This window comes from Mobula birostris, chromosome 19 (assembly GCF_030028105.1).
Source record: "Mobula birostris isolate sMobBir1 chromosome 19, sMobBir1.hap1, whole genome shotgun sequence".
Lineage (NCBI taxonomy): Eukaryota > Metazoa > Chordata > Chondrichthyes > Myliobatiformes > Myliobatidae > Mobula > Mobula birostris.
The window spans coordinates 53,721,377-53,733,624 of NC_092388.1; the positions used below are offsets into that span (position 1 = coordinate 53,721,377).

The following is a 12,248-nucleotide window of genomic DNA, read 5'->3' on the forward strand; positions in this document are numbered from 1 at the left end:
CTGCACAGGACTGGAAAAAGCTGCAGATGGTTGCAAACTCAGCCAGCTCGATCATGGGCACTAGCCTCCTCAGCATCTTCAAAAGGTGATGCCTCAGAAAGGCAGCATCCATCATTAAGGACCCCCATCACCCAGGACATCCTCTCTTCTTATTACTGCCAGAGGTGGTCCAGGGGTCTGAAGACACACACACAATGTTTTAGGAATGGTTTCTTCCCCTCTGCCATGAGATTTCTGAAAGGACAACGAACCTATGTACACTAACTCACTATCTTTTCTCTTTTTGCACTACTTTTTAATTTAAGGTTTTATATACTTCGTAGTGTCATTTAGTTTTCTCCTAAAGTATTGCATTGTACTGCTGCCGCAAAACAGCAAATCTCCCAGCATATTTCAGTGACGTTAAATCTGATGCTGAGTTCCAATACTGAGAGTGGTGGGTGCAAGGAACAGCCTGCCAGGGGTAGTGGTACAGACATATACATTAGGGACATCTAAGGAACATTTAGACAGGTGCATTGAGGATAAAAAAGAAAGAGAAGGCAATGTAGGAGGGAAGGGTAGTTTGATCTTAAGAACAGGTTAAAAGGCTCGCACAAGATTATAGGGAGACAGGCCTGTCTTGTGCTGTAGTGTTCTATGTTCTGTGACCGCAATAAACTCTTTAGGGTGCTGCACCGATCCAAATAAAAACACTGAACAGATTATGAGTGCTCACACATGAAAAGCAAATAACAATTCTGAAGCTTTAATATACAGAGCCTAAACGCCATTTAATGGTTTTATAAATCTTAAAAGATGATTTAATCTTTTCGCCCCCAGAGGTTACATACTTTTGAATCAATGACTAACCAAAGGGTACTTACGTTCGCAATCCTCCGTTTTCCAGCACCAGCTCCTCCAAACGTGTGGATCGAGCAATCACTCGTAGGATTTGGTCACAAACATCTGTGGACTGAAGAATTAGAAAATGAAATCTGCCTAAAATTAAAAATAGATGATAATGATAAACAAAGCACAAACCACACCCAAATGACACACACATTATTCCATTCCACTGGACAGAGAACCTGAATTCAAGATTTCTCCCTCCTCACCACCATATTAACACTCCTTCCTTAAAAAAGGAGCTCTGTCAGTTTTAACAGGATTGTCAGCTAAAGTGCTGTAATATGAAATGCAATAAAGTCAAACAACATGACAATGAGTAAAAAGCTAATCAGCCAAACTACTTGTCCTGTCCTGGACTCAGTAGGCAAGCGCAATTGCGAAGAAAGCATGGCAGCACCTCTATTTTCTAAGGAGTCTACAGAGATTCGGCATGACATCTAAAACCTTGACAAGCTTCTACAGGTGTGTGGTGGAGAGTGTATTGACTGCCTGCATCACAGCCTGGTATGGGAACACCGGAGCACTTTAACAAAAAATCTGACAAAAAGCAGTGGATTTGGCCCAGTACATCACAGGTTAACTACTGAAACGCCGAAGAGACCTCCACTACAGGTCATACTCTCTTCTCGCTGCTGCCGTCAGGAGGGTACAAGAGCTTCAGGACTTGCACCACAAGGTTCAAGAACAGTTATTACCCCTCAACTATCAGGCTCTTGGGAAAAAAAGGGAATAACTACATTCAACTCACATGCTCTATCAGTGAAATGTTCTTACAACCTATGAACTCACTTTCAGGGTCTCTTCATCTCATGTTCTCAGTATTTATTGCTTTTCATTAATATTTGCATTTGCACAGTTTGTTGTCTTCTGCACTCTGGTTGATCTTCCATTGATCCTGTTGTAGTTACTATTGTATAGATTTGCTGAGTTTGCTCACAAGATGTTAAATCTCAGGGTTGTACACGGTGACATATAGTCCCAAGAAAATTTTTGAACCATTTGCAATTACCTGTTTTTCTGTGTTAATTACTCTTAAAATTATCTTCATCTAAATCATAATAATAGATAAACACAACCTGCCTAACCTAATAACACACAAACAATTGTACTTTTCATGTCTTTATTGAATACATTGTTTAATCATTCACAGTCCTGGCTGGAAAAAGCATGTGAACCCTTGTACTTAATAAGTGGTAGAACCTCCCTTAGCAGCAATAACTTCCACCAAACATTTCCTGTAGCTACTGATCAGACTTGAACAATGGTGAGCAGGAATCTCAACCCATACCTCCATACATAACTGTTCCAGTTCATCAGTATTTCTAGGATACCTTGCATGAACAGCCCTCTTCATGTCACACCACAGCATCTCAATTGGATTAAGGTCTTTTAACTTTTAACTTGCACTGGACACTTATAACTTGATTTTAACTGACATGTGGCTGTTGTGTTTTACTATTTGTTGTTATGTTTATTACTTAGTGCTGCGTTTGTTATGGTATGATTGCACTGCTCCTGGGAAATGCTGTCTCATTCTGCCCTGCAGAGCTGATGTACGGTTAGAATGACAATAAAGTTTTTTGAATCTTTGAATCTTGAATCTAATGATGGTGTGTAGAGCTGCGGCTATTGCGTCATCTGTTGATCGGTTGTGTTGGTAGGCGAATTATAGGAGGTCCAGTGTGGGTGCTAGCATGCTGCAGATGTAGTACCTGACCAGTCTCTCAAAGCACTTGCTTATTATTGAGGTGAGTGCGACAGAACGCCAGTCATTCAGACATGTTACCTTGGTCTTTTTAGGTACAGGAACAATGGGGATGAGGTTCACAATTGGGATGAGGTTTTTATGCAGTGTGCCTTTTCCTTCTAACAGAGTTGAATGCATTTCTGCCAAAAAGTTCAACTTTTGTCCTATCTGTCCACAAAGCATTATCCCAGAAACATTATGAAACACCCAGGTGGTTTTTGCAAACTTGAGACGTGCAGCAATTTTTTTTCGGAGAGCAGTCATTTCCTCCGTGGTGTCTGTTTATGAACACCATTCTTGTTCAGTGTTTTCTTTCAGTGGACACATGAACAGAGACTGTAGAAAGTTCTAGAGATTTCTGCAGATCTTTTGCTGTTATCCTTAGGTTCTTTTTCACCTCCTTCAGCATGGCACGTTGTGCTCTTGGTGTGATCTTTGCAGGATGCCCAGTCTTAGGGAGAGTAGCAACAGTACTGAATTTCCTCCATTTGTAGACAACTTCCCTTACTGTGGACTGAACAACACTCAGGTCTTTAGAAATGTTTCTATAGCCTTTTCCAGCTCTATGCATCTCTATAATTCGTCTTCTAAGGTCTTCTGAAAGTTGTTTGATCGAGGCATGGTGCACATAAACAGATCTTTCTTGAGAAGAGCAAGCTCTGTCAGTAACCTGACTTTGTACCTTTTTTTTATGTAAGGCGGAGCACCTCTACAACTCACACCCCCAAATTGATCTCACTGATTGGAACACCTGACTTCAAATAGCTTTTCTAGAGGCATTACCCAAGAGGTTCATATAACTTTTTGAACCTAGACTGTAATTGTTTAAATGGTGTACGCAGTATTGACAAGAAGTACAATTGTTTGTGCAGCTTAGGCAGATTGTGTTTGTCCATTATTTGACTAAGATGAAGATCTTATTCTGTGTGCAGGTCAGTCTATTCCGTGTGCAGGTCAGTGGGACTAGGCGGAAAATGGTTCGGCACAGCCAAGAAGGGCCAAAAGGCCTGTTTCTGTGTTGTAGTTTCTATGGTTTTCTATGGTTTCTATCACCCCACTTTTTACAACAAATTAATATAGAAAACCAGGTAACTGCAAAGAGTTCACAAACTTTATTTTTGCAATTGTATATGTAAATTTACTCTAAACCTTGAATTGCTTAATTCATGAGAAAAGGAATCAATGGATAGAAAAACAAATATGTAGATGTGGAGTAAGGTAAGTTCCAAAATATAAAAAAGTACACATTTCCTTGAACACATTGTCTTCCATACACTCTTTCTTTTCAAATCTTTTTATTGTTATATTATATAAAAGAAATAACACAAGTACATTGAAGTAACAACACTTACAATGTCTCAAAAAAGACATTATCTTAAAGATTGAAAAAAAATTGTGATAACAAAAAAAACCTACTAAGCAGAAGTGAGAAAAAAAAAGAACCCATTAGGTGTACAACCCCGGAGCCATGCGTCATACAAAAAGCTTCTAAAAATAAACATCAAACCGCCAGCAAGAAAAGAAAATATACCAAAAGATTTACAATTAGATCGTGGAAAAAATCTATCAATTAGCTCAAATGATAATAACGAGCAAATGAGCCCCATCTTTTCTCAAAACCAAATAAACGTTCAAAGGTTCGACTTCTAATTTTCTCCAAACTAAGACATAGCATCACTTGAGAGAACCATTGTGACAAAGTGGGCGCTGATGTATCCTTCCACTTCAACAAAATGCCCCTCCTAGCTATCAATGTAACAGAAACACTATGTCTTCCATACACTCACATATACTATGACAACTCACAGCTCTACTTCAATACCCCTTCTCTTGACCCCTCCACTACATCTACATATGGAGACTGAAATCCCAAAAATCAGTACTGAATTAACAAACAATTCCTGAGCTAAACTCAAAGCCATTGTCTTCTCACACAACCTCTCCTTTCATCTTCTTACAGCTGTCTGAATCAGAAGCAAATAATTCACAACCTTAGTGTGGGTATTTGCTCTACAGAGAATGTGGATCACTTTTTGATTCCATTAAGATCACACATTTTTACTTCTCTGGCATTAGCCAATTCCACCCATTAAACCAGCAGAAAATTAAAATGAAAACAGCAAATGACATAAACACTCAAGAGACACACACAAATGCTGGAGGAGCTCGGCAGACCAGGTAGCATCTATGGGAAAGAGTAAAAGTTGATGTTTCAGGTTGAGACCCTTCATCAGGACTGGAATAAAAAGATGAGAAGCTAGAGCAAGAAGGTGGAGCTGGGGGTGGGGGGGTGGGGGAGAGAGAAGAGTCTAACTTCTTATCTTTTATTCCAGTCCTGATGAAAGGCCTTGGCCCAAAGTGTCCACTATTGACTCTTTTCTGTTGATGCCACCTGGCCTGCTGAGCTCCTCCAGCATTTTGTGTGTGTTGCTTGGATTTCCAGTATCTGCAGGCTTTCTCATCTCTAAACACTCCAGAGATCAGGCCGCAGCCAGGGAAAGTTCAAAAAAAGTAAGTCACCATTTCAAGTCTCAGACCTGTTCATCCTGAAGATGGCAGACCTCTCTCCATTGATGTTGCCAGACCTGCTGAGTGTTTCCAGCACTATGTGCTTTAATTCCACCTGTTTCAGTCTACCTGCTGTCAAGCCTCACCAGCTCACCTCTATCAGCTCTTTGCCAAAACCGTCTTCCTCATCCCATCCTCCGTAAACTTAAAGTCATTGTTACCCATGTTCACATTTGCTTAAGCCCTATCCATCCTTCACCCCGGAATATGGTAACTAGCATGTAGGCTTTGAGGGAACTACAGCGATACTTCAATAATCCTCTATCTGACTTCAGATATCCCAACAGTTCAGCAGATGATATTTCCCATGCTTCCTTTAACTCACCAGAGCTCCATTTCCTGCCAACCCTTCATGGGAAAAGTATGATATTGTGCAACATCTTAAAAATGAACTCCAAGTGTGTTGAGGTATTAATAGGAATAACATCCCATACTCTAATCTACCAAGATGACACCAAAGTCCAGAGCTTGCTAGATCAGTTGAGTTTTATTACATAATCTATGTTTTCCAGCCATCTATGTTCTTTACTTCTCCTGCTCTGCAACCTTCACAGTTAGTTATGCTTATCCCTCTCCAGCCTACATTTTGCTTTTGTACAAACGTATCTTTAAACCTATCTCTTTGCTCAAACTTTTGGTCATCTCTTGATATCTTTAAGTTACACAAGGTAAACTTTGTGAGAGAAAGTTGCAAATCCCTTCGGAATGTGTTGTTATATTGAAGATGCTCTATAAATACAAGTTGTTTTGTCCTTCCAGTGATTAATGGCTAATCTTCACAAATCATGCTAAATCAGCAGGGAGTGAACTAAAGAAGTGATAGATCTCTCAAAGGCAGTCAAGTTAATAAAGACATGCTAAGTTTTACTCATGGGTAGCTCAATAATTTCAAAAGCTTCAGTATAATAATCATGCTCCATTAGATTTATATTGTCAAGGAGAAGTCAGACATTTGTGGCTCTGTGCTCAATTCTTTTGATTGGTGCCCAAGACTCTAGATCAGGGCTCTCAGTATAAAAATTAATGAATGAAATCTGATATAGCAATCAAATTTGATTAGCTGTTTGGTTTGGCACCAGTTTAAGTAATGATTCAGCAGTATCTATTGTTTCAGATTTTCAGGACAGATTCCCAGATAACCTGAGTGTCATTAGCTTTTGAAAGTGCCATAAGGAAAACTACTTTAAAACTTTGTTTATCTTCTTATTCCCGGATATGGATCCCACTCCTAATTTACCTCCTATGCTTTCCTTTGTTTATTTCTGTTCTTCTTCTCACACTGCTTGAATGTTGCTTCAAAATTAGGTGGTGAAAGCAAGCAAAAGTATTCTCTCTCTGTTTCACAGGGTAAGTCACAGGTCACACATCACAAGCTAAAAGCTAGTGGATTAAAGAATATGTGTGCTTTTATTTTTATGGCATGCCAGTGCAAGTAGACTCAACATCAGACCTCTCTATTACTGAGGCAGTCTGAGGAGCAATAAGCTATCCTTAATATCCAATCATTTTCAACAGTTGTGTCATCGATATATGTAGATATTTTAGATCTAATATAAAGTGGTGTAAAAATATAACTCCCATTGCTTCTCAAGCAATCTAGTCATAATTTAAGCACACCCATTCATTTTGACAAGCTGAAATGTTCTATAAAGTAATTGCACACACTGAACAACTTGCGGAGAAAATAAAATTGCATGTAAAAAACAGAAGACCTCTAATCATGGTTATTTGGGATACTTTCTCCTCTGCCGAAACATGACTGACCACTATTTTGAGAACTTTTTGAAAAGGGCACAGAACACCAAAGTTTGAGATGATTGTGAACCCCAGTATTACTACTTTTCCAGAGTCTCAGTTCTAAGTAGTAAACTCTGAGCACCAAGGTCTTGTAAACAACAATGAGACACACGACCTGAAACATGATGTTGCCGGAGCGAGATAATGACCATCCCAATGATAGCAGAATGTTCCATTGCCTGTCCCACAGGCAGGTTTCTCTTTCACATCCTATCCAACAACCTGACATTCATGTCTCTAGCTGCCAAAGGTAACTACCACAGAAAATGAACGAAGCAAGCCAGAATACTTACAATATGCTGCAGCATTCCATTTAACAGAAAACTTTAATATTTACTTACCAGTTTAAGGTCCTTGGAACAGAGTTTTGTGAACCACTGGTTGTACTCCAGGGCTGCAACAATTGGTATTAAGTCTCTAATAAAATATGAAGAAAGATTGATTTATTTAACTTAGATTTGACAGATGAATCTCTAAAACAAATAAAATTAATGTATAGATGAATCTTACTGATTCACATTTTTAAAGGTTTATCCAATCTAATACAATCACTAGCTTCTGATCAGGATGATGTTATATGACAAAAGTTCCTTTGCATTGCAAAATTCTGCAAAGCTATGCAACATTTTAATGTGTTAAAATTCACTATATTTATATAGTGATTTTTTGCAACATTTATGCAAGACATCCAAAGTCATGAAAAATATAAATCTGTGAGCAATTTACTTACCCTCACCACATCCTTCCCCATTTGGTTTACTCCACTAACCTAAACATCCCATTTAACAAGGTAAAACACAGTAGCTTTAATGAAGATCGTGCTTTACATAAAACGGAAGGGCTAAAAAAAAAGATTAACACACTGGCTGTATATTCCTTTTCAGGAACATATATCACAATGCAGGAAGTATTACCCCTCTCCTTTGTGTTCCCTTCACTATTCCACCCAAAAGCAAATTTTTGAAAGGGCTGGATTTGTCGTTTAAAAAAGTTTCCCCTGCTCTTGAAAGCTACAAAACTATGGTCTGGAGGAGTTTGTAGAACACTAATAGTGATTCATAGAATCCAAGACAGATTATTTACCTTTTCCTGGTCTAGAAATATTGACAATGATTATAGCGTTCTATAAAAATTTCTGTTTTAGCTCTGATCATTTATGACATCATCCACCCTCGAATTGGATCTAAAGTCTTCTGAGGAGTCTGGCTCAGATGATATAATAGGGTCTTTTAAGAGACTCTTAGAAAAATAGAGGGTTATGCGGTAGGGAAATTTTAGGCAGCTTCTAGAGTAGGTCACGTGGTTGGCACAACATTGTGGGCCGAAGGGCCTGTAATGTGCTGTAGATTTTCTGTGTTCTATGATGTCATTACCCTTTGAAAGGGAAGCAACTTGTGTGTATAAAATCCTGGAAAAGGTTTCACTGCTAATGTAATGGTCTTTCTGTAGAAGCACTGCCAAAGTAATGTTTTTTTCTGTAGCAGCAGTGTTTGGGTTATGGATAGAGATAATGGGGGCTTTGGAGTGTGCGCCGTCCAATGAAGGGAGTGTTTTTTCTTGTTGTGTGCCTGAGACCGAGGTGATCTACGTCTTTTGTTCGGCGGAAGAGGGGAAGAGAAGATGCCTGAAAGGAGAGGTCGTAGGCAGCCAGACAGAGTGGACTTGGAGTGGGGCCAGGAGTCGACAAAGCCCAGGGAAATCGACGGAGGACCAATGGAAGGAAAGCCATCAGATCCGACTTGTGCACATTAGACTGTTGCATTAAAATGGGCCCTTTTCGTTTTGTTTTACTTTACTAACCCTTTAGTCAAATTAAGAATTATAAAGCTAAATTGTTTAATTGCATACGGTGCACTGTCTGTTATTTCCTGGTACTGATTTGTAACGGGGGAACAGATCCCACAGCATCCACACAAACAGGAGGTTGTGCACCTCAGATTCCATACGTTTGGCAGGGCCAGAGACTGCCTTCCCTGACTAACGCGGCCAGCCGAACCTGAGGGTTACATGTGTATCTTCACTGTATCTGAAGACTAATCACATCCAAGATTTTTGGGGTCAGCAGAATGATAACTGGTTCAGTCCTTGCAGAAAATGTTGAAGTCAAATTTGAGAGATAATTTAAAATACAGTTGAACAGAATAAACCAACCAAAGGCACTGAAAAACACTTAATAAATTATGTAAAAAACTGAAGTGTAAACAATGTCAAAAGATACTGAGCAAGCACAAAACTAACAAACAAAATTGACTGAATATGAGATTCAATCAAATTAATCCAAAACATACATTCTGCAGTCTCACCTGCATCAGCCGAATACCACTGCTAATCAATAAAAACTGAGGTTTAAGAATTAGCACCAAACTGACTGATTGCTCCAAGTAAATAAAAATAACTCAAGTTGGAATACTTCGAGCTCTTTTTGCTTTGATGTTAAAATAATGAATTAAGTGAATAAATTGTAGCTAACTACAGCATATTGGTGAGTAGAACGTTCATACTTAACCACTCCACTTCAGAACTACTGTTTCAATACAGAAGAGGTGTTCTACTTCTAAAATAAAACACTGAAAACTTATGCAACCATGCACAATATTTAGATTTGAAGTCTTTTGGTTATGAAGACGTGTCTTTTGAGAACAATTGAAATGTATTTGCACCAAAATAAACAGGCAATTCCGTAACAGCAGCATTGATTTAATCTTACAAAAGAAATCAACGTGCATTTGAACATTAATTGAAAAACTTAATTGATCAGGACAACCTCATTAAATACTAATGCTTGACTTACCTATGGTCAAGATGGCTGAAATCTTGCAAATTCAATTCCCTCGTGTCTTGTGTAAGGTAAATTGTATCCACGTCCTTTAAAAGTACAAAGGATTTCAACTGCAGGACAACTAAACTTTTAATCCAGTCTGTAATTATGTGCAAATTACATTAAACTACTCCTTAAAAAGTTTTAGATTACCTCAAGGACTTAAAATTCATAACTGAATACAAATGCTAAATAAAATATGTTGAGTTCGTTAGTTGCAAAACTGAAAACTATAATTTCCTGATCCAAAAGCATATCTTCATTTACATTTTTTCCTATTTCTTGCAAATGCACTTTTCTGTGTTTCTGAAACATTCTACTGAGTGTTCTTACCCATTGAACTTCTTCTCTGTATGGCAGTCCAAGCCAGTCACAAACACATGCATACATCTGGGAGAATCCACCTTTAAACAAAGGATCTCAAATGTGACAAGGACATTATGGAAAGATTCAGCTGGGTGTAAATGGAATCCAAAATACAGGAAGGATTAGTGTGATTTGATGCAGTAAAGGCAGAATAACAAAGGGACGAAAATCATAGCTTTATGTGCACACAACAAAGTTGCTTAAATTACAGTGATTTGCAGGTCCCATATCAAAATTCACCTGATACCAATATAAACAGTAAACCAAGTGTAGCATCAGAAACAAGTGTGGCATCACGCTGCGCTCATTATCTCAATGATAAACTAAATATTCCCAAAAGTGCACAGTCAAATGTTTAAATGGCAGTAATAATAATTTCTGATGGAGATATCTTTTGAAGTGTAGGAGTATCTCTAAAATAATTTGTGACAATGTATTTCTTGAGGCATTTTTATTCTATTTCAGTCTTTGTCTCCAAAGTTGGAATTTAATTTTACTCACCACAGGGTCCAGCTTCTGCAATGTTCTGACTATCCCACAATGCCTGGACTGATGAGAGCCGATCCGGAGGCTCCATTGTCACCTTTTTCATTACCTTCCTATTTTACACAGATGTGAAAAAGAAGATCTTATTCAGAAAACACTTCTGAGTCTATAAATTCAGGCTTGCTTGGGAATAAACTATTGCGCACAGGTTAGAAATGCTAATCAAAACAGAAAAGGCAAGAAACGGTCAGCAATGCCGACAACATCTGCGGAAAGAGAAACAGAGTTAGTGTTCTTGGTCTGCTGCCTGACTAGTTGGGCGCTTCCAATATTTTCCCTGTATTTCAGAGATCTGCAATGTTTTGGTTTTCAAGCTAAGCATAAAGTTCATGCTTGAATGTTGTCCCCTCTGAAGCCATTTTCCACTTGAGAGAAGAGTGCTCACCACAATTTTTAAATCCTTAGGCTGTGAGAACAGTATCAGGTTCAAGAGACCACCTTGTTTAGCAGAGAGCACATGTAACATCACAATAGTCAATAGACAATAGGTGCAGAAGTAGGCCATTCGGCCCTTCGAGCCAGCACCACCATTCACTGAGATCATGGCTGATCACCCACAATCAGTGTCCAGTTCCTGCCTTATCCCCATAACCTTTGATTCCGCTATCTTTAAGAGCTCTATCCATCTCTTTTTTGAAAGCATCCAGAGACTTGGCATCCACAGCCTTCTGGGGCAGAGCATTCCATATATCCACCACTCTCTGGGTGAAAAAGATTTTCCTCAATTCCGTTCTAAATGGCCTACCCCTAATTCTTAAAACTGTGGTCTCTGGTTCTGGAATCACCCATCAGCAGGAACACACTTTCTGCCTCCAGCGTGTCCAATCCCTTAATAATCTTATATGACTCAATAAGATCCCCTCTCAGCCTTCTAAATTCCAGAGTATACAAGCCTAGTCACTCCAATCTTTCGACATATGACAGTCCCGCCATCCCGGGAATTAACCTTGTGAACCTACGCTGCACTCCCTCAATAGCAAGAATGTCCTTCCTCAAATTTAGAGACCAAAACTGTACACAGTACTCCAGCTGTGGTCTCACCAGGGGCCTGTACAGCTGCAGAAGGACCTCTTTGCTCTTATACTCAATTCCCCTTGCTATGAAGGCCAGCATGCCATTAGCCTTCTTCACTGCCTGCTGTACTTGCATACTTGCTTTCAGTAACTGATGTACAAGAACACCTAGATCTCGTTGTGCTTCTCCTTTTCCTAACTTGACTCCATTTAGATAATAATCTGCCTTCCCATTCTTACCAAGGTGGATAACCTCACATTTATCCACATTAAGCTGCATCTGCCATGCATCTGCCCACTCACCCAGCCTGTCCAAGTCACCCTGCATTCTCATAACATCCTCCTCACATTTCACACTGCCACCCAGCTTTGTGTCATCGGCAAATTTGCTAATGTTACTTTTAATTCCCTCATCTAAATCATTAATATATATTGTAAACAGCTGCGGTCCCAGCACTGAACCCTGCGGTACCCCATTGGTCACCGCCTGCCATTCCGAAAG

The 12,248-nt window shown here is 39.2% G+C and overlaps 1 protein-coding gene across 4 annotated transcripts in view; it reads right to left on the reverse strand.

The window, feature by feature from the left end:
* Positions 1-12,248, reverse strand: part of LOC140212608 (F-actin-uncapping protein LRRC16A-like) — a 345,618-nt gene that overhangs the window by 194,809 nt on the left and 138,561 nt on the right. For all 4 annotated transcript variants that reach the window (XM_072283616.1, XM_072283615.1, XM_072283613.1 and 1 more), the window contains 5 exons: positions 10,689-10,786; positions 10,155-10,225; positions 9,795-9,868; positions 7,345-7,420; positions 867-955 (listed from right to left, as the gene is read on the reverse strand). In XM_072283616.1, coding sequence (XP_072139717.1) covers positions 867-955; positions 7,345-7,420; positions 9,795-9,868; positions 10,155-10,225; positions 10,689-10,786 — 408 coding nt within the window. The remainder of the gene's footprint in view (positions 1-866; positions 956-7,344; positions 7,421-9,794; positions 9,869-10,154; positions 10,226-10,688; positions 10,787-12,248) is intronic.